The sequence below is a fragment of the Neolamprologus multifasciatus genome, chromosome 16 (genome assembly GCF_963576455.1).
Source record: "Neolamprologus multifasciatus chromosome 16, fNeoMul1.2, whole genome shotgun sequence".
Classification (NCBI taxonomy): Eukaryota; Metazoa; Chordata; class Actinopteri; order Cichliformes; family Cichlidae; genus Neolamprologus; species Neolamprologus multifasciatus.
The window spans coordinates 35112481-35131327 of NC_140454.1; the positions used below are offsets into that span (position 1 = coordinate 35112481).

Here is an 18847-nt window from a genome sequence, read left to right on the forward strand (position 1 = left end):
CACATTTAACTTTGAGTAGAAGCAGAACACAGCAGATTTGTATTTGTGACTCACAAACAAACAAAAAGGAGCACCAGTGCTGTGTTCAAAGTACAGATGTACCGATCCGATATTACGTATCAGTATTGGTCCGATACTGACGTAAATTACTGGATCGGATATCGGAGAGAAATAAAAAATGTAATCCGATCCATTAAATGTCAATCTTACACCCAAAGTTTTAATCTGATGTAAAATATATAGAAGTCCATTACTGTATATAGTAACTGTTAAGTCTAATATACCCTAGTAAGCTATAGAGATGGCACGATACCACTTTTTTATGTCCGATACCGATACCGATATCATAAATTTGGATATCTGCCGATACCGATATGAATCCGATATAGTGTGTTTTTTAATCAGTAAAACTGTTTTTTTAATATCTTGCTGCTTTTTGTATAAGTTCATACTCAAGTTAAAAAACAAGAACAACAATAAAGCTATTCTGTTATACCTGTATGTAAAAAACACACTGCACCCAAAATATTTCATAGTTTAGCAACACTGATCAATCTAATAAACTTAAACCTGCTCCATCCTCCCTATTCTGGTATTTTAAAGAGTACTTAGCAGAAATATTAAACAACCTAACTAATAGGGCTGCAAACTCCCAGCAAAAGAAAATAGGGAACCACCCCCCCCACCACCCTCCACCTCATGATGCTTAATCGATGTAATCAAATTTAATTTGATGCAGGGTGAAAAAAATTCACAGAAATAAATTATTTTTCAAGAATAATTAAATAGATTCAACATCTTTCTTCAACAGAATTGCAGACTGCACAGATGGTACCTTCCCAAAGGAAAAAGTACTACTACTAAAAAGTACTTGGGTATATTAGACTTAACAGTTACTATATACAGTAATGGACTTCTATACATTTTACATCAGATTAAAACTTTGGGTGTAAGATTCAGATAATTATTAAATAATTAAAAGCTAGATATTTTAAATGAGAATAAGAAAGAAAAGTATGTCTTTGTGCCTCCTTTTGCCTGTTCATGCCCTATCGGCCCCCCAGGCTAAACTTTGCTAGATCCGCCCCTGCACAGTTACCAGCCGTCAGCTGCATAGAAAAAGATCCTGGTGTAGAAATAATATTAAATAAATTCTAACAACAGATTATCAAGCTTAATAGTGCTGCTGTTGTTCAGCCGCTGGTTTCCTCTTTCTGGTGAGAAGTGGGCCAAAAACAAAGAAGAGAGACGGACTCGCGACAGAAAAGCCGATCAGCTGATCATTGATCAGTTTCTCGATTGAAGTAGCAGCAGCAGGAGAGAGAGAGAGAGAGAGAGAGGCAGTTGCTCTATATATCGGTTGTTAAGCTTAACGCGGGAATGCTTTACAAACATTCAGAGATGAACTTACACACTTGCTTTACTTCTCTCTGAGATAACTTCCTCGGAGATGAAATGTTTGCTAGCAGGCTACAAATACACACAGCCGCTCTATCACGTGACCACACTGCTCCAGCTCGCCATGTCGCCAAGTTTTGTGAGGTGCTTTTTTGATATTTAATGGATCGGATTACATTTTTTATTTCTCTCCGATATCCGATCCAGTAATTTAGGTCAGTATCGGACCGATATGTAATATCGGATCGGTCCATCTCTAGTAAGCTATAGTACTTTTTCCATCTGTGCAGTCTGCAGTTCTGTTGAAGAAAGATGTTGACTCTATTTAATTATTCTTGAAAAATTATTTATTTCTGTGCATTTTTTTCACACTGCATCAAATTAAAGTTGATTACATCGATTAAGCATCATGAGGTGGACGGTGGTTTCCTATTTTCTTTTGCTGGGAGTTTGCAACCCTGTTAGTTAGGTTGCTTAATATTTCTGCTAAGTACTCTTTAAAACACCAGAATAGGGAGGATGGAGCAGGTTTAAGTTTATTAGATTGATCAGTTTTGCTGAACTATGAAATATTTTGTTGTATTTTTTACATACAGGTATAACAGAATAGCTTTAGTGTTGTTGTTTATTTAAACCTGAGTATGAACTTATACAAAAAGCAGCAAAATATTAAAAAACAGTTTTATTGATTAAAAACACTATATCGGATTCATATCGGTATCGGCAGATATCCAAATTTATGATATCGGTATCGGACATAAAAAAGTGGTATCGTGCATCTCTAGTTCAAAGTGAACCGAACCAGAAGACGAAGCAGAGGTAAAAATCTGCCAAACTGAATTCATCTGGAGGAGATTCATCAAAAAGGTTTGGACAGAAGTGTTTATTTGGCAAATTTAAAACTATGATAATTTGATCTAAATGTGAACATATGATTATAATGTGCCCTGACTCTCTGAAGGTTTCACTGGTGCCAAAGAAAAAAAAATGAATAAAACCATGACGTTACCTTGTATAACCAGTTTGCCCGTCGTCCTCTTGTCCTCGGCCTCAAACATGTACTTTGCCTCGTCATCGTAGGCGGCCGATCGGATCACCAGAACGTACAAATTTCCCTCCTGGTTCACCTCGTACTTTTCATCGCTCTGCAGCTCCTGTGAGCCTTTGAGCCAACGGAAAGTCTTTGGAGTTCTCGACACCTCGACCTCAAACCTCACATCATCCTTCTCATAGACCTGAACATCAGTCATGGGTGTGAGGAAGTTCAGCGGGAGCTCTGAGAAGAACAGTGAGAAAACTGGCATTTATCGTATATTTGCAAAAACTTCTCCTCTTAGTTGAATTTAGATAATCACAAGTAATTATCAGTGTAGTTCATTTTTGAGGATTCCTCTCGTCATAACGAGTGACAGTAACCAACACAGAGTCAAAAGTATTGACGTTTTCATATACGGTGTCTTTGTTCAGTGGAGATGAAGTCTGATGAGAAATCAGACCTGAGAAGGTGAAGCTCAGGTCTGATTGAGCTGCTGTGATCCCCGCTGGCTTATTCTATGAGACGCTCTCATCTTTAGTTTCACATTTTTAGGTTACGATGATTTAAAATGTTTTTATGAGGTCAGTGGGCTGGTTTACCTTTGACCTTGAGGTTAGCGGAGCACTTGGCGTTAGCAGCAGAGTACGCCACCTCGCCGGTCATGGACACCTTGCAGTTGTAGAGGATCAGCGTGTGCTTGCCTCCTTCCTCGATGATGTCCACATCCTGTTAAACAAAGACGTAAACGGTCACTGATAAACTGGCTTCATGTTGGCGCTGCCGAGGAGGCGCTTGTGATGAAGCAAAGCACTCACAGAGGACGGACTGAGCACCGCTCCATTCAGCTTCCACTGTCCGTGGACGTCGTCCTCAGAGATCTCCACCTCGAAACGAGCCGTTTCTCCATCAAACAACTCCACGCCATAAATCGGCCGAACGACTTTGATGTCGCGTGCTTTTGGGAAAAAGGGTCATGATATGAAAATGCAGTTTGTTTTGCTTCTGGAAGAAAGGACTTTTACAGCTAAACAACAAAAAAATGGAAGAACTGGAAACTATCAGTTTCAGTTTGTTCCCTCGGATTTCTCATTTTATTCCAAAGCTCTTTTTAATTTTGATTTAAAGACAGTAAATCCATCAGTCTGTCCTCATAGACAGCCTCGGCGGCCTCGGTCAGTCGCTAGGGGAAAATGTGGATTCTGGTTGCCGAGTGATTTTGGGTCATGTTGCCATGGTTTCCTGCAGTTCCCATGGAAGACGCTGACTCGGCTGCAAACTCGCCCACAGCTCACCATGAAAAGTTAAAAAAACTGGAAACTGAACGCTCGCCTTCAAAGTTTTTATTTTCATTCATTTTTAAAGTTGTGGTGATTTCTATGGAACGCCAGGACTGCCATAATGAATTAATTAAATACACCATTAAATAATTAATTAAATGTGTCAATAATTAATTAAATGTGTCAATAATTAATTAAATGTGTCAATAATTAATTACAATTTGAATTAATTAATTAAATAAATAGTTATGACACATGTAATTAATTAGTTATTGACACATTTAATTAATTATTTATTGACACATTTAATTAATTAATTATTGACACATTTAATTAATTATTTATGTATTTCACATTTTAATTAATTATTGACACATTTAATTAATTAATTATTGACACATTTAATTAATTAATTATTGACACATTTAATTAATTAATTATTGACACATTTAATTAATTAATTATTGACACATTTAATTAATTATTTAATGGTGTATTTAATTAATTCATTATGGCAGTCCTGGCGTTCCGTAGATTTCAGCAGTGAGGCACAACTTTTAAATGCTCTTTGCATCTTTTTGAGGTTTTACTGCTGCTCAGTGAGTGTTTGCAGAGAAGCTGCTGTCTTTGACGTGAACTGCAGGCATCAATGTGTCATTCCCAGACCGGTGTGGAGATGTGCATTTCTTCCTAGAGACGTGAGGTTGTTACGGGGTCGCTCACTAGGCTGACGAGGCCTGGACCTCCCTTTGGAGTCACATTTCCTTGTGCAGTGAAAGGCTTGAACATTTAACGTTTTACGGGTTTATTTTGACCCAGCAACCTGTAAATCTTAGAGCGGCTGTAACCTTTGACAGCTTTACGATTAATTTATGATTCGACTGATTTTTATGTTTAAAAGAATTTAGGCCATCCTGTCACCGTGCTTACCTTCAATATTGACGTTGGCTGACGTCTTGTCTGTTCCACAGTCACATACATATTTGCCTTTGTCGCTCAGTTCCACTTTCTTCAGGACCAGAGACCTGCGCGTGCCCTCTGACCTCATGATGAACATCTTGGAGGCGATGATTTCTTTCTCTTCGTGGTACCAAAGCACCGGAACGTCTTTGCTCAGTTCACAGTCCAGGGTCACCTCTTCTTTCTCGGTGGCTGAGTAATCCTGTAGCTTCACCACAAAGATGGGGTCGCCCTCTGGAGCAGACAGGAAGTTTTGGTTTATTACAAATAATTTGTAGATTTTCATAATTTTTCTCTGTGAAGAGCAGTCTTGTAATGCAGTATACAATATGAAAGTGCAAAAAGTGAGTCATGTAAGTCCCGCTACTGTGAAACAGAAGTGAAAAGGAAAGGAGGGAGCGCAGTTACCTACGACCGTCAGTTTGGCCATGGAGTAAACGCCTTTAGCCTCTGCCTTAATTTGGCAGGTATCATCTAGACTCAGTGTCCTCATTTCTAGAGTGTGTCTCTTTCCTTCCACGTGAATGAGAACCGTTCGGCTCACGTGGAGTTTGACTTCGTTTCGGTACCAGACCACAGGCACGTTCTCATGAGACAGCTCGAGCTCAAAGCGTGCCGCGTTACCTTCTTTGACCGTTTGGTCCTGAAGCGGCTGGACAAAACTCAGCCTCATGCCTGGAATACATCGAGTCAGCGCAGACAGACATTGGCCACTGAATGAGCTCACAGAGGAAACATGAACAACATGAAGCGGGGCGCTTCTCTTTGCCACTTACCCTCCACCATCAGCTGAGCCGTCGATTTCTGACCCAACGCTTCGATCGTGTACTGAGCCTCATCGTCAAACTCACAGCTGTTTATGATCAGCATGTGCTTCTTTCCGTCATCAATTATTTCATATTTAGGGCTTGGAGTGACAATCTCTGTCCCCCTGAACCATATGACCTTTGACACGTCCTTAGTGATGGTGCACTCAAACTTAGCCTGCTTCTTTTCAGGCACAGAAAGGTCCTTGAGCGGGTCAACAAAGCCCATTTCGATTTCTGAGAGGTGCGAGCGATTTGGCGATTAATAACAGAAACAAAGACACAACCACAGCTTCTCTTACCGTGTTTGCTCTGCAACACATCGGTTTTCCATGACCAACAAAATGCAGCAGGTTGCAACAGAGGAAGTTTTGTCTTTGGTAAATCCGTACCTTTGACGGTGAGCATAGCGCTGGTGACGGCGTTCAGAGCCTGGTATGTCACTTCACCAGCCTGATCCAGCTGCACGTTTTTCAGTGTGAGGAAACGTTTTTTGCCTTCAGCTTTAATGTCACAGGTCTGCAAAACAAAGAGGCATGAGTGCTACTGCCCTATTCACATTTCTATAAACCCAAATCATGTAGGCTACTAAATTTACTACAGCACAGAAGTATATAATCTTCTCATTTGTGGTTTCGAGTGGCCCGAGTCCTGCGACGAGCCCACGTTCAGCTGCTATCTCACTAGCTGGGCCCACGTCCTCATTTTAGGTTTGACAGCACATTAGTAGGTAAAGGTGACGCTTGGACATGAACTGAGCTGCGGTTTGGGGAAGGCCTCGAAGGGGCGACGGCTCCTGGCAGATCCCCGTGTACTAAATAAAAGTGAAGACTTGAAAAGCGGAGGGAGGGTGGGGCACGTAAACAAGAAGGAACAGCTTGGTGAATTGGGGGAACCTACATGGATGAGACCTGGACGGAGCATGTTTGGAGGCGTGGTCCCGCTCCTGAAACTCAGATATTTATCTCCAATAATTTACTCTGAGACAAAACATTGTTAAATATCTTACCGGAGATCTAGTCAACACCTGGCCTTTCAGCTTCCATTCACCAACCACATCGTCCTCTGATATCTCAGAGTCAAAGTTGGCCTCTTCCTTCTCAACCACCTCCACACTGGAGAGTGGCTTCAGGATCTCAGCCTCACGCTCTGAAAGCACCCAAAGAAATTTAAAGTTAGAAATCTTTGCGATTGGAAAAGCGTGGTCCTCGTGCTTTCCCAACGTGGATACACCAACCTCCAAGTGTCAGCTTGGCTGTATATCTGCGATCCTCCACCTGGATGGTGTAGTCTGATACATCATCAGGCTGGCAGTTATTGATGCTGAGCGTCATGTCCTTTCCATCTTTAGTGATCTCGACCTTGTCAGAGGGAGTAAGCTCGTTTTCTCCTTTGAACCACTTCCAGTTGGGCGTGTCCTTGAACAGCTCACACTTGAAGGAGGCTTTTGCCTTTGGTTTCACATGCTGGTCTCTCAGAGGCTTCACCAGCCAGTCTTTGATGGTCTCTGAGGAGGAAGGGTTCACGTTATATTTGTTCCTACAGTGGAAAACTGCTCAACAAGACACACTCTTATGCCTCAGTCACACTAAAGAAATATGACAACAACTTCTGTGTAACTAGGGAAAATCTTTGGCTAACTGGATTGGTAGATTGGCTGCAAGAGAGCTTGAGTGTGCAGACTGACACAGTCCTATTGCAGCTTTATTGCCATCTTGATGCATCAAGGTCAGATTAAAGATGGCGAGGGGGTCTTTGCCAGAACAATGAGACTGCACACCGTCACAGTAATTTTGGTTGTGCCATGGTCTGTTTTCTCTGGTGCAGCATAAGGCAACTCAAACAGTGATCAACCTTAAATGGTGCATAAACACAAGCTCTACTGTTCATGGTAGCTGCCCTTCATATTGTTTTTTAACTGTTGGGGGACAGTTTCAGCCTGGGACCAATCCAGCTTGTAGGTTGACTCCCCCTGAATGATGGACGGTACAATGACTGTATTTATCTTGTTTCATTGCTACCATGCTCTGCAGACTTCTTACCAATAATTTTGACGTTAGTTGTAGTCTTGACGTCCTCCTGTCCATCTACCTCACAGGTGTAGGCGCCACCATCTTCATCGGTGGAGTTCTGGATGGTCACAGCATGCTGCATGCCAATTACATTAACGGCCACTTTTCCGGCTTTTGTTTTCAGAAGCTGACCGTTACGTTTCCAAATGACGTCCCGTTCTTTGTTCAGCTCACAGGTGAGGTACATTGGCTGACCCTTAATGCATGTTGTCTCTGGTTCCAGTTCCTTCAACCATTTCACAGGCAGCTCTGTGGGAAAAAGGGGATTAAAAGTGTTTTCATGAATGTCAAATAAGTTTTTAAAAATTGATGTTGGATTAAAACAATCGTTTACCTTCAACAATTAACTTGGCTGTGCATGTTATTTCCTTGCCCGCATTCTTAGCCACACACGTGTATTCTCCAGTGTCAGATAGCTGCACATCAATAATGTGCAACTTGCGATCTTTGCCATCAGATGTAAACTTGTGCTTGGGGCTCTCACGCAAGTTGCTGTCATCTTTCATCCACGAAGTGATGGCCGTGGAAGGCGAGACCTCGCACTCAAACACCGCGGAGGAGCCGATGGACTCAGCTTCCTGCAGCACAATGTCCTTAACCTTCTTAATGAACTTCAGCTGGACAGGTTTGAGCTTGAATCCTCCAAATGGATCCTCGGGAGGTGATGGGCCTTTTCCACCTGGCTTTAGACCCCGGCCCCTGCCTCCATCACCAGGAGATGGAGTTTGTCTCGCTGCAACATCAGACACAAAAACTCCTCTTGTTGATTCAGATGTTGGGGCCAGTGACAAATTAGACAGCAGCTTACTTTGAAACTGTGAGCTACCTACTGTGACTTAAACGTCTTTAAAAAGTAAAAAGATTTTAATGTTAAATAAATCAAATCAAAATTTATTTATATAGCACATATTAAAACAACAGTGTTGACCATAGTGCTTCACAGTCAGTAAAAGCATGAGACAATTAAAACAAACAATAAAAGAGGACAACAAACAACAGGTAACAACACAACAAGCTAGACCAGCCAACTAGACAGAATCAAAGCCAAACTAAAAAAATAAGTTTTAAGACGTGATTTAAAAGACTGGATCGACTCGGCAGTACGAACATGAACAGGGAGGTTATTCCAGAGTCTGGGCGCCACGGATGCAAAGGCCCGGTCACCTCTCGACTTCATTCGAGTCCCAGGTTGTGCTAGGAGCCTGTGATTGGACGATCTAAGTGCTCTGTTGGGATTGTATGAGTGGAGTAGTTCAGAGAGATAGCTGGGCCCTAAATTATTCAGAATTTTAAAACAAAAGAATTTTAAAATCTATGCGATATTTAACAGGGAGCCAATGTAGTTTGGCTAAAATTGGAGTTATGTGTTCATGGATTCTCGTGTTAAAAGACGCGCAGCTGCATTTTGAATTAACTGAAGCCGGTAAAGAGAGGAGTGTTGGAGGCCCGAGTAGAGGCAGTTACAGTCGTCCAGTCTGAATGTAATAAATGCATGGATAAGCTTCCCAAGGTCCTTTAAAGGAAGGAACAGCTTTGCTTTGGAAATCTGACACAACTGGTAAAAGCTGTTTGTTTTTTTTACCACAGTGGAGACGTGTTTCTGAAGTTTAAAAGAGCCATCCAGGAACACTCAGAGGGCGAGAGATGGCTAGCGAGAGGGCCTAGGGCATCAGCTAACTGGTCTAGCGGAGGCTACCAAAGACTATGATTTTGATCTTATTCTCGTTCAATGTAAGAAAATTATGTGATAACCAAATTTTAACTTCATGCAAACAGTTGAACAGAGGTTGCAAAGAAGCAGACACATCGGATTTCAAAGGTGTATAAATCTGGATATCATCGGCATAACAGTGAAAGGAGATGTTGTATTTTCTAAAAATGAGTCCCAACGGAAACATGTACAAAGAGAAAAGAGCAGGACCGAGCACGGACCCTTGAGGCACACCACAGTAAATAGGGGCAGAAGCCGAGGAGTGTTGCCCCATAGCAGCAGAGAACGACCTCTCTGAGAGATTTAAACCAAGATAAAACCTTTGAGACCAACAACATGATGGTAAGCACAAAAAATAAGATTCTGCCTAAAACCGATGAAGAATAAACATATTTGACACAAACAACGACTCCCACAGGACAAAAAAGCTTTAGATTTATGCTCACGACGACACACAGACACAGCTGTCAGTCAGAAATGAGCTTTGAACTCAAAATTAAAATTGTAACATAAAATATATTTTTGGTTTTGTTCGAAAGACACACACAAAAAAACCCAACTTTGGCTTTACAAGTGTTAGTGAGCTCTCACCCCCAAATCCTCGACCTCGGCCTTTCGCCGGCTCTTCTGTTGGTTTTCCATCTGGACAAGAAAGAGTAGGACACGTTTTAAGCTTCACTGCAAGAGCTCATCCTAGTCTCCAACACAAACCAAGATAAAGATGTTAACAAAACTAACAGCCAAGATTCAAGATCGTCTCCAGATCACAGCTGAACATCAAATTACACACATGTAAAAAAAATGTTCAGTGACGAGGATGAAGGTGAGATGGAAACTGAAAAACTGTTGCAGTGAATAATAAAAACAGTGATGAAGATGAGCATCGAATGTCTGATGACACAACTGAGGACAGATTTAAGATGATGACCACTTAAAAACATCACAAAGGATGGATGGACAATGAGCAGACAGACAAACAGATGAACAAATATATAAGGTGATTAAAAACGTAAAGTTGGATGTAATGAAGATTAGATGAATCGTCTGAAATGGGATGAGGCGATTCCAGAGTCATCAGCTGGACGAGTTCACCGGCCTTCACCTCACCTCTCTTGGCGCCGGGCATGCCTGGAGTCTCCAGCGCCCCATCCACCCCTTCACCTTCCCAGTCTTCCGGTGGAACCAGCTCCCAGCCCCAGACCTCCTCATCTTCGTCGGCTACCATTCTTTCACCCTCCTCTTCACATACCTCCTCCTCTGGCTGGGTTGTCACCCGCTTCATCTCCACAGCTCCAGGAGAGATCTCCTTCACCAGAGGGATCCGCCCTTTATCAGGCCTTTCGGGTTCTGAGGGCCCCTCTGGTGAGGGCTTCTTGGGCACCTTTTTGAGGGTCACAGATTCAGTGGAGTCTTTGGGTGAAACAGTCTTGGGAATCCTTTTGACTTTTTCACCACTTGGCTTCTTCTCGATGGGAATTTGCTCCACTTCATTTGGCTTTATTTTCTCTATCTTGGGTGATGGGGTCTTTTTTAGTTCAACCTTCTTCAGCTGCTCAATAGGTTTGAGGGGCTTTTCCTCTTCAGGCGTATCTTTACTTATCTTGGCTTTGGGTGAAGGAGTCTTTTTGATTTCTGGACTTTTCTTCAGGATATCGGTTTGTTTTGGAGGACTCGGTCTCTCTTCTTCTTTCTGACCTAGAGGACTGGGCTTCTTGGCTGGTTTCTCCTTCTCCTGAGGTGTTTCGTTGTCTTTTTTAGGCGTTACAGTCTTTTCAGCTTTCTTAAGTTGTTCCTTCGGCTCTTTAGTTGCTTGACTGGGTACCTTTGTGTCCAAAGGCTTCTTCTTCTCTTCTGATGCTTTTTCTGGCTTTTCTTCAGGCTTGGTGATTTTAGTGAATGGTTTCAACACAACCTGCTCTTTCTCTTTATCAGGTGTAGAAATAATTTTAGGTTTTCTGCGGAGCTTTTCGGCCGCTGTAGTCTCTACATCTTTGTGTACTCGATCAACCTTTTTCTTATGTGGGATTTCCTTTTGGTCTTTGTTGATATGTGGAGATGCGTTGTCATTCATCAGTGGAGCATCATCATCATGTTTCTGGTGTTTTACAGCAGCGGCAGGTTGATCTCTTTGTGGCAGCTCACCTCTCATGTAAGGACTCCGCTCAGTATCCGTTTTTGCCTCAGCTTCTGTCTCAGCCTTCGGAGGTTCAGCTGCTTCTTGTTTTTCAGGTTTCTGAAATGGCTTCAGTGTAACTACTTCCTGGTCCTCGTCCTTCTTTGGTAATTGTTTTATTTTCTTTTTATTTAAATCTGACTCAGGTTCATCTTCTTTTGGTGCTTTTGGGGCTCTTACCCATCTTGATTTCTCATCTTCTGCCTCCAGTTTTTCAGGTTCCTCTGCAAAGCTGAGTTCAGATGTCTGTTCAGCTGCTGTGAAAACTCGTTCCTTTCTCTCAACTGTTACTAACTCTCGATCCTCTCTGTCACGAAGTTTCTGGACTGTTAATTCTGCATCATAATGCCTTGTCACTTCAACTTTATGAGTTATGACTTCCTTTTCAGGCTCCTTTGGTTTAGGTGGCACCTTTTTTAGTTTGATTGCTTGTAATTCAGCATCTTGTTTCCCAAATGTTTCAAATGGTTTTAGTTTCACTGATTCTTTTTGCTCATCTGCTTTTGGCAATTTAGTTATTTTCTTCTTTGCGATGTGCGGCTCCTCCGGTGCCTCGTCTTTCTGAGGTTTTAAGGTTCTTGTCCATTTGCCAGGTTCTGGTTTTTGCACAACTGTAAGGCTTTCCATTTCCTCAAAATGGCTTAACTCAATAGTTTCCTCATCTGCAGTGAATACTCGTTCAGTTCTACCAAGTGTGATTATCTCTCGATCGTCTCTGTCATGAAGCCCATGAACTGCTAGCTCTGGATCGTGATGCCTCGTCACTTCTGCCTTATGAGTTACGACTTGTTTCTCTGGCTCTGGAGGTTTGACTGGAACCTTCTTCAGCTTAATGACCTCTGGTTCTGGTTCTTTCTCTTTCGGTATTCTGGTGAACTTACTCTTCAGCTTAGGTGATTCGGGTGTTTTTGCCTCCTGAACAGGAATCTTACCCTTTTGCTTAAGAGACGGCACTGTGGTTTGGGCAGCAAATGCACCTTTTATAATATCACCATAATAACACAGAAAATAATAAAATATTTTCTACAGTATAACACAGAATCACACTTACACATGTAGATGAAACAAAAATGTCCTAAAAGGCTACAAAAACTTGAAGCAGGTTGTGCTTTGTTTCTTTGAAATAAAAAGGTTAATCATTTGCATACCTTTTGTTGGTCCAGGTGCTGACACTGGTTCCTTGTCTGCAAAAATTATATAAAATCATTATAAGTACAAACAATGCAAACAGAGTTAGACAAAAGGCTCAGTCAAAGCCAAAGATGGTTCATTTGTTTGAGGCATGCAGCTGTTTTTGGGGTTGTTTTACTGTTTTGAGCTTTCAGCTGAATACTTTGCAGAAACAGAGACAGTGAGCTTTAAGAAGAAGCAGGAAGTTCATCAGCTGTTTATGATGCACCCAGATGTTTAAACATCCTTTAAAAGGTTATTTGGCTTCATTCATTTGGCTTCATTCAGCAAATAATATTAATATCAATATTAAAGAAGTGAATTGGATCAAAGTGTGGAAGTGGACTGTTGTGTATAGAAACAGACCAACAGATGTAAACAGGAAACACATTTTAAAAGAAAAGGTAAATATGTTTGATATGAAGATTGAAGCTGTGCCATTAAAATGCTTCAAAGTAGAAGACAAACATAAGAGAGGAGCATACATGAAAGAACAGATGTTACCTTCAGGCGGCGAGATTTTCCTGGCTGGTGCAGGAGCTTCCTTCTCCAATGATGCAACTTCAGCTACAAGAATGCCAACATGATTAAATCACTGGCAAAGATCTGGTCAACAAGCAACAACCAACTGACAAACAGATGAACGAAGCGTATAAAACTACAGAATTCACTGTTGTTAAGACCCAACAGATTTCTCAAAGCCAGGACAAACAGAACAGTCAGTAAGATTAATGATAAACAGTAGAAACTACCTGCGGGGGGAACTCTCTCTGCTGTTGGCTTGGTTGTTGGTGGAGGTACCTTCTTTTCCTCAGGAGGAGACACTTAGAAGTACAAAATATCAACGGTTACGACCAAGAGAGAAGACGGGAAAGTACCAACAAATTGGAACAGACAGAGAACAATATAAAGATGTAAAGATGGAAGAAAATTTTACATGGGCAACAAAGATAACAGCAAAGTAACTCAAACAGAAACAGAATAAGACAACATGGAGAATTGTTATAATAACAAACAGAGGTATAACAGAAGTACCTGCAGGAGGAGCAACTTTGGCTGCAGGAGCAGCAGGAGCCGAAGGCTTTGAAGCTGGAGCAGATGGTTTCTTTTCCTCTGAAGGAAATAATAATAGAAGATGCCAAGATCATGACCAAGATTGCCATATGGTCAATAGAGACACCAGAGAGGACTAACAACAGTCAGCCAGTGAAGTTAAAGCAAACATGAGGCGATTGTCACCCACCAAATGAAACTAAACAGAAAGACAACATTTACAACAATAACAAAAGTGAGCGAAGAAACTACCTGCAGGAGGAGCAACTTTCTGTACAGGAGCAGGGGGAGCAGGAGGTGAAGGCTTTGGTGCTGGTGCAGATGGTTTCTTCTCCTCTGGGGGAGATACTTTAAGAATACAAGATGCCAAGGTCACGACCAAGAAGCCATAAGCTTGGTCAGTGCAAACTTACACATAATACACACATTAATTTTAAAAAAAATCCAACAACTTAGAGAGGAAGAATACAAAAAATCAAAGACAAAAAAGGTCAACTCATGAAGAGTCAGCAAAGATGAGGAACATGCAAACTAAACAGGCTACCTGCAGGGGGAGCAACTTTCTGTACAGGAGCAGGGGGAGCAGGAGGTGAAGGCTTTGGTGCAGATGGTTTCTTCTCCTCTCGGGGAGATACTTTAAGAATACAAGATGCCAAGGTCACGACAAACTGACACACAGTAAGTACATAAAACAAAAAATAAACATGGAAATCTGAAGATGACTTAGACAGAAAGGACAAACAAATAGAGGTGAAGGTTAGAAAAAGTTTGGCCCATTAAGATTCAGCAAAGATGAGGAACAAACTGAACAGGCTACCTGCAGGGGGAGCCCCCTTCTGCTCACGAGGAGGAGTAGGTGAAGGCTTTGGTGCTGGTAGAGATGGTTTCTTCTCCTCAGGAGGAGGCACTTTAGGAATACAAGATGTCAAGGTCACAACCGAGACAGCAGCACAGTCAGCCAAGACTAGACACAGATATTTCAGGCACATTTCTGCAAACATGATAAACAGGCTGAAACAGCGACAGAGATAAAGATGTGGATGAAAGCTGAAGAATGAAGATGATGAATGAAAACAAAATCCCAGCAGTAGAAGAGGTTAACAGACCAAGACTGCTTCAAATCGCCATTAAAAAGATCAGCTTAATATAGACTAAGGTTTTCTTGTTAACCACGATGAGTACAAGACATTAGTGAAAGTAAAGTTTAAGAGAGGCGATCGTGGCGATCGTGAGCCTGTGTGGCTCAAATACCTGTATCAAGAGCCTGTTGGTCAGTCTTCTGTGTTGGCTTCTTTGCTTTCTTGTCATCTGCTCTTGTTGGTGTAGCTTTAGTTGCAGAGTTGTTTGTTTCCTCAGAAACTCTCAAAGATGGAGAGATTTGCTGAACTTGAGATGTTTTTACTGGAGCAGGCACAGAAGGAATATGTTTCTTGACAGGAGTGTCTTCTTCAAGGGACAGATCTTCCATTAGGCCAAAAACTGCCTCAGACAGTGTAGAGGAGCTGTGTTTGGTTGGCAGAACAGACTTCTTTGCTGGAGAAATGTCTTCCTCCGAACAGCGTCTCTCCTCGGGTGAAGGAATCTGATCTGTAACAAAACGTGATCCATCCCTACTTTGTTTAATCGATGCATCTTCTGATAGAAGACTTGGCTTGTCCAGAGGTAGAATATCTTCATCACATACATTTATGGAAGTTTTAGGAGTTTTCACCATGTCTTGACTTGACGATACCATTGTAGGAGAAACTGCTGCAGGGTGAGAAAGAGTGGTTTGGGGAACATCTGCTTTACCTTCAACAGACCCATCTTGCTTCAAACAAATTACTTCTGTAAGAGCTCTGGGCTTCTTTGATGTGGTGACCTTTTTAGACTTAAGTTCCTCTATTGCAGAGTCTTGAATTTCTTCATGATATAATGATTCAGTAACTCTGGTCTGTAAATACGCTGTAGGAAGGTCAGCCTCTTCGGCCTGCTCTTTCTTCTTGTAAGCCTCTTTTTCTGATGTAACACCAACATCAGGAGAAGAAACCTTTTTCTGCAAAAGATGAGACATTTCAGGTGGAGGTGCGACATCTTGTTCTGCAGGAGAATGGGCAGACCCCTTTAGAGTTGGAGAAGCAGACCACAGAGATATTTCTTTCTCTATTTTCTCAGGTTTGTAAGGTATAGTGCACTCCAGTTGTTCAGCCTCATAATCTGTTTTTGATTGCTCTATAATCTCCACCTGACGATCTTCTCTGTATGATACAGAAACCACCTCCTTTGTCTTTTCAATTTGTTCCATTATCTCAGTTTTCAAAATGGTTTCTTCTCTTGCAGTTGACTCGTTGACTCCTTCTTCACATGTGTCGACTTCCTGTTTCCTGTAGCCAGCTTCTGTAAGGGAAATCCTTTCTTCAACACCTTTTTCTGCAGGACACTCCTTTCTGCCCTCAACCTCAGCTGTTGGCTTCAGATGAGTCTTCAGAGGAACTGGGATAAATTTTAAGATATTACCCAAGATTGAAGAAATGCACCATGGAGCGGTGGCCAAGAAGAAAACACGACACATACACACCACCAAGACACAAAAATACAAACTTTAGTGTGGTACATATTCAACTACGACCCTTATTTTATAACTATAAGTATTATGAATTTCTACCTCTCTGCTGAGGGATTTCTATGGCCTTTGGCTCATCTTCTATTTTTCCAGAAGCAACGATCTCATCTGATTATAGAAGCAAACGTATCTAGTCATGTTCCAGGGAATTCATAAAAATACTGAATATCCACGGGGAACCTTTCAAAGTCAAAGCATACCTTTGACTGGTGTACTCGCCTCCAGCTTTGGTTTAGCTAGAGCTGTTGGTATCCCCCTTTGTTTGACTGTTTGGATGACTGATATGAAGTAACAAACAGTGAACACACAAATAACAAAATCTTTGAAGACAGCTTACGTCATTTCAACAAGGCCAACTTATTGTGTTAATAGGTCAAGATGAGTTACTAGTAAGTGCTTATAAGACCAACCAAATGGTATTGACAGACATATCTACCTTCAGACTTTTTGGCCTGCGGTTGTTGTATTGGTGTTTCCAAATGTTGTGGTTCTGCTGACACTTCTAGATCTTTCACTGGCTCTGCTGATCGTTCTATAACCTGTGCTGTTGGAACTTTCTGTGGTTCTACCACAGCTGTTTTTGCTACTTCTGGAACTTTCTTCAGTGTTTCTGGAACTGGTTCTTCAGGAAGCTTCTTTGGTTCCTTGGGAGGCTTTTTAGATGCTTCAGGAACCTTCTTTGGTTCTTCAGGAAGCTTCTTTGGTTCCTCTGTAGCCTTCTTTGCTGCTTCAGGAACCTTTTTTGGTTTTTCAGGAACCTTCTTTGGTCCTTCAGGAAGTTTCTTTGGTTCCTTGGTAGCCTTCTTTGTTGCTTCAGGAAGCTTCTTTGGTGCTTCAGGAAGCTTCTTTGGTTCTTCAGGAAGCTTCTTTGGTTCTTCAGGAAGCTTCTTTGGTTCTTCAGGAAGCTTCTTTGGTTCCTCTGTAGCCTTCTTTGCTGCTTCAGGAACCTTTTTTGGTTCTTCAGGAACCTTCTTTGGCTCTTCAGGAAGCTTCCTTGGTTCCTCTGTAGCCTTCTTTGCTGCTTCAGGAACCTTTTTTGGTTCTTCAGGAACCTTCTTTGGCTCTTCAGGAAGCTTCCTTGGTTCCTCTGTAGCCTTCTTTGCCGCTTCAGGAACCTTTAGTGCTTCAGGAACCTTCTTTGGTGCTTCAGGAACCTCAGGAGCCTTGATTTTTTCTGGAGCTTCCAGGTCCCTTGGTTCAGTTACTTCCTGCTGATGTTTATCAGCCAGCAGATATGGTTTTCTTGGAGGTTCGTGTATCTTTGATTCTAAAGCAACTTAAAAGAAGATTTATTTAAGATTTAAGATTTTTTTTTCTAATACCAAAATTTTGTAGTCACACTCTAACGAGTGCTTAGCATGCTGAAAGATATTCATGTAAGATATTTCAGAAAAGCAAAAGTTATACTAACAAGTATAAGAGAAACTGGCACAACACAGCAGCCTATCAACAAACTCTTTGTAGTACCTTTAACTGGGACATCTTCAACTTTTTGTGGAGTAACTTTGGGTGCAGATGCTTGAGGTACAGGTTCTTCTGGTCTTGGTGTTTCTTGCACTTAAGAGAAGATTGTGTATTTTTTATCCAACAGCTAACAATTAAGATTAATATGGAATCAAAGATACATTCTTAATGAGTGAAGTCAAAGTAGGAAAGATGATATTAGAGAAAAAGAAGCAACACGACTTTGGTTAACAATCTATACCTTCAGTTGGAAGATGTTCCAATGATGGAGAAGCAAGGACTGCACTTCGGTGAAGTACAGGTTCATCTGACTTTGGTGGTTCTGGTACTTTGGAAGAAATGCATACAGTGTATATGTTCAATAACCTTCTGGTAACCATGGTGGCGTCAACACTCTATCGAGTGCTTAGAGAAAGACACAATCACAGTACATTAAATACAGAGCCGAGCCGTGTTTGTTGTAAAGAGAGTTAGTGTCACACATGAAAAACATGGCCCTTCATTACCTTTTAATAATGGATTGCATTTATATAGCGCACAATGCCACTATTCATTCACTCTCACATTCACACACTGGTGGAGGCAGCTACGGTTGTAGCCACAGCTGCCCTGGGGCAGACTGACAGAAGCGAGGCTGCCATATCGCACCATCGGCCCCTCTGGCCAACACCGTAGGCGGTAGGTGAAGTGTCTTGCCGAAGGACACAACGACCAGGACAGAGAGAGCTGGGGGATCGAACTGGCAACTTTCCGGTTACAGATGAGCTTCCCAACCCCCTGAGCCAGGGTTTTGTTCTGTTAGCGTCAGTCTTTGTTGAAGTAATCGTTGTAGAGACTGGCTGAATTGTGGCTTCTGCTAGTTTGTCTACAGCTGGCACTTTGGACAGCATTTATATGTTTAAAGGTTTACTCTTTTACTTACCATAGAATTATTTTCATTATCAAAATTTGTTAGATTTGTTATTTATACGCCAAAGCAATGTCTTTTTTAAAGGCTATATTCAAACACTCCAAACACCACGTGTGGTCCACACTATAGACAGTGTTAATGCTTAAAGATCAAGAGGTTAGCAGCAAAGGACATCCATGACATATATGAACATGTTAAGAACTGCACACTTAGGT

General features: G+C 41.7%; 1 protein-coding gene across 11 annotated transcripts in view; it reads right to left on the minus strand.

The window, feature by feature from the left end:
* LOC146501191 (titin-like) overlaps positions 1-18847 on the minus strand; it is a 171660-nt gene that overhangs the window by 97613 nt on the left and 55200 nt on the right. For 8 of the 11 annotated variants that reach the window (XM_085135574.1, XM_085135573.1, XM_085135571.1 and 5 more), the window contains 26 exons: positions 17964-18050; positions 17726-17815; positions 16695-17534; positions 16459-16536; positions 16301-16366; positions 14908-16128; positions 14474-14563; positions 14201-14290; positions 13909-14004; positions 13639-13716; positions 13356-13427; positions 13108-13170; positions 12582-12617; positions 10368-12386; positions 9852-9902; positions 7884-8282; positions 7520-7798; positions 6715-6984; positions 6487-6626; positions 5870-5996; positions 5448-5714; positions 5080-5346; positions 4642-4905; positions 3250-3389; positions 3034-3160; positions 2408-2674 (listed from right to left, as the gene is read on the minus strand). In XM_085135574.1, coding sequence (XP_084991700.1) covers positions 2408-2674; positions 3034-3160; positions 3250-3389; positions 4642-4905; positions 5080-5346; positions 5448-5714; positions 5870-5996; positions 6487-6626; positions 6715-6984; positions 7520-7798; positions 7884-8282; positions 9852-9902; positions 10368-12386; positions 12582-12617; positions 13108-13170; positions 13356-13427; positions 13639-13716; positions 13909-14004; positions 14201-14290; positions 14474-14563; positions 14908-16128; positions 16301-16366; positions 16459-16536; positions 16695-17534; positions 17726-17815; positions 17964-18050 — 7524 coding nt within the window. The remainder of the gene's footprint in view (positions 1-2407; positions 2675-3033; positions 3161-3249; positions 3390-4641; positions 4906-5079; positions 5347-5447; positions 5715-5869; positions 5997-6486; positions 6627-6714; positions 6985-7519; positions 7799-7883; positions 8283-9851; positions 9903-10367; positions 12387-12581; positions 12618-13107; positions 13171-13355; positions 13428-13638; positions 13717-13908; positions 14005-14200; positions 14291-14473; positions 14564-14907; positions 16129-16300; positions 16367-16458; positions 16537-16694; positions 17535-17725; positions 17816-17963; positions 18051-18847) is intronic. The other 3 variants (XM_085135578.1, XM_085135570.1, XM_085135569.1) reach the window with 2 other exon arrangements.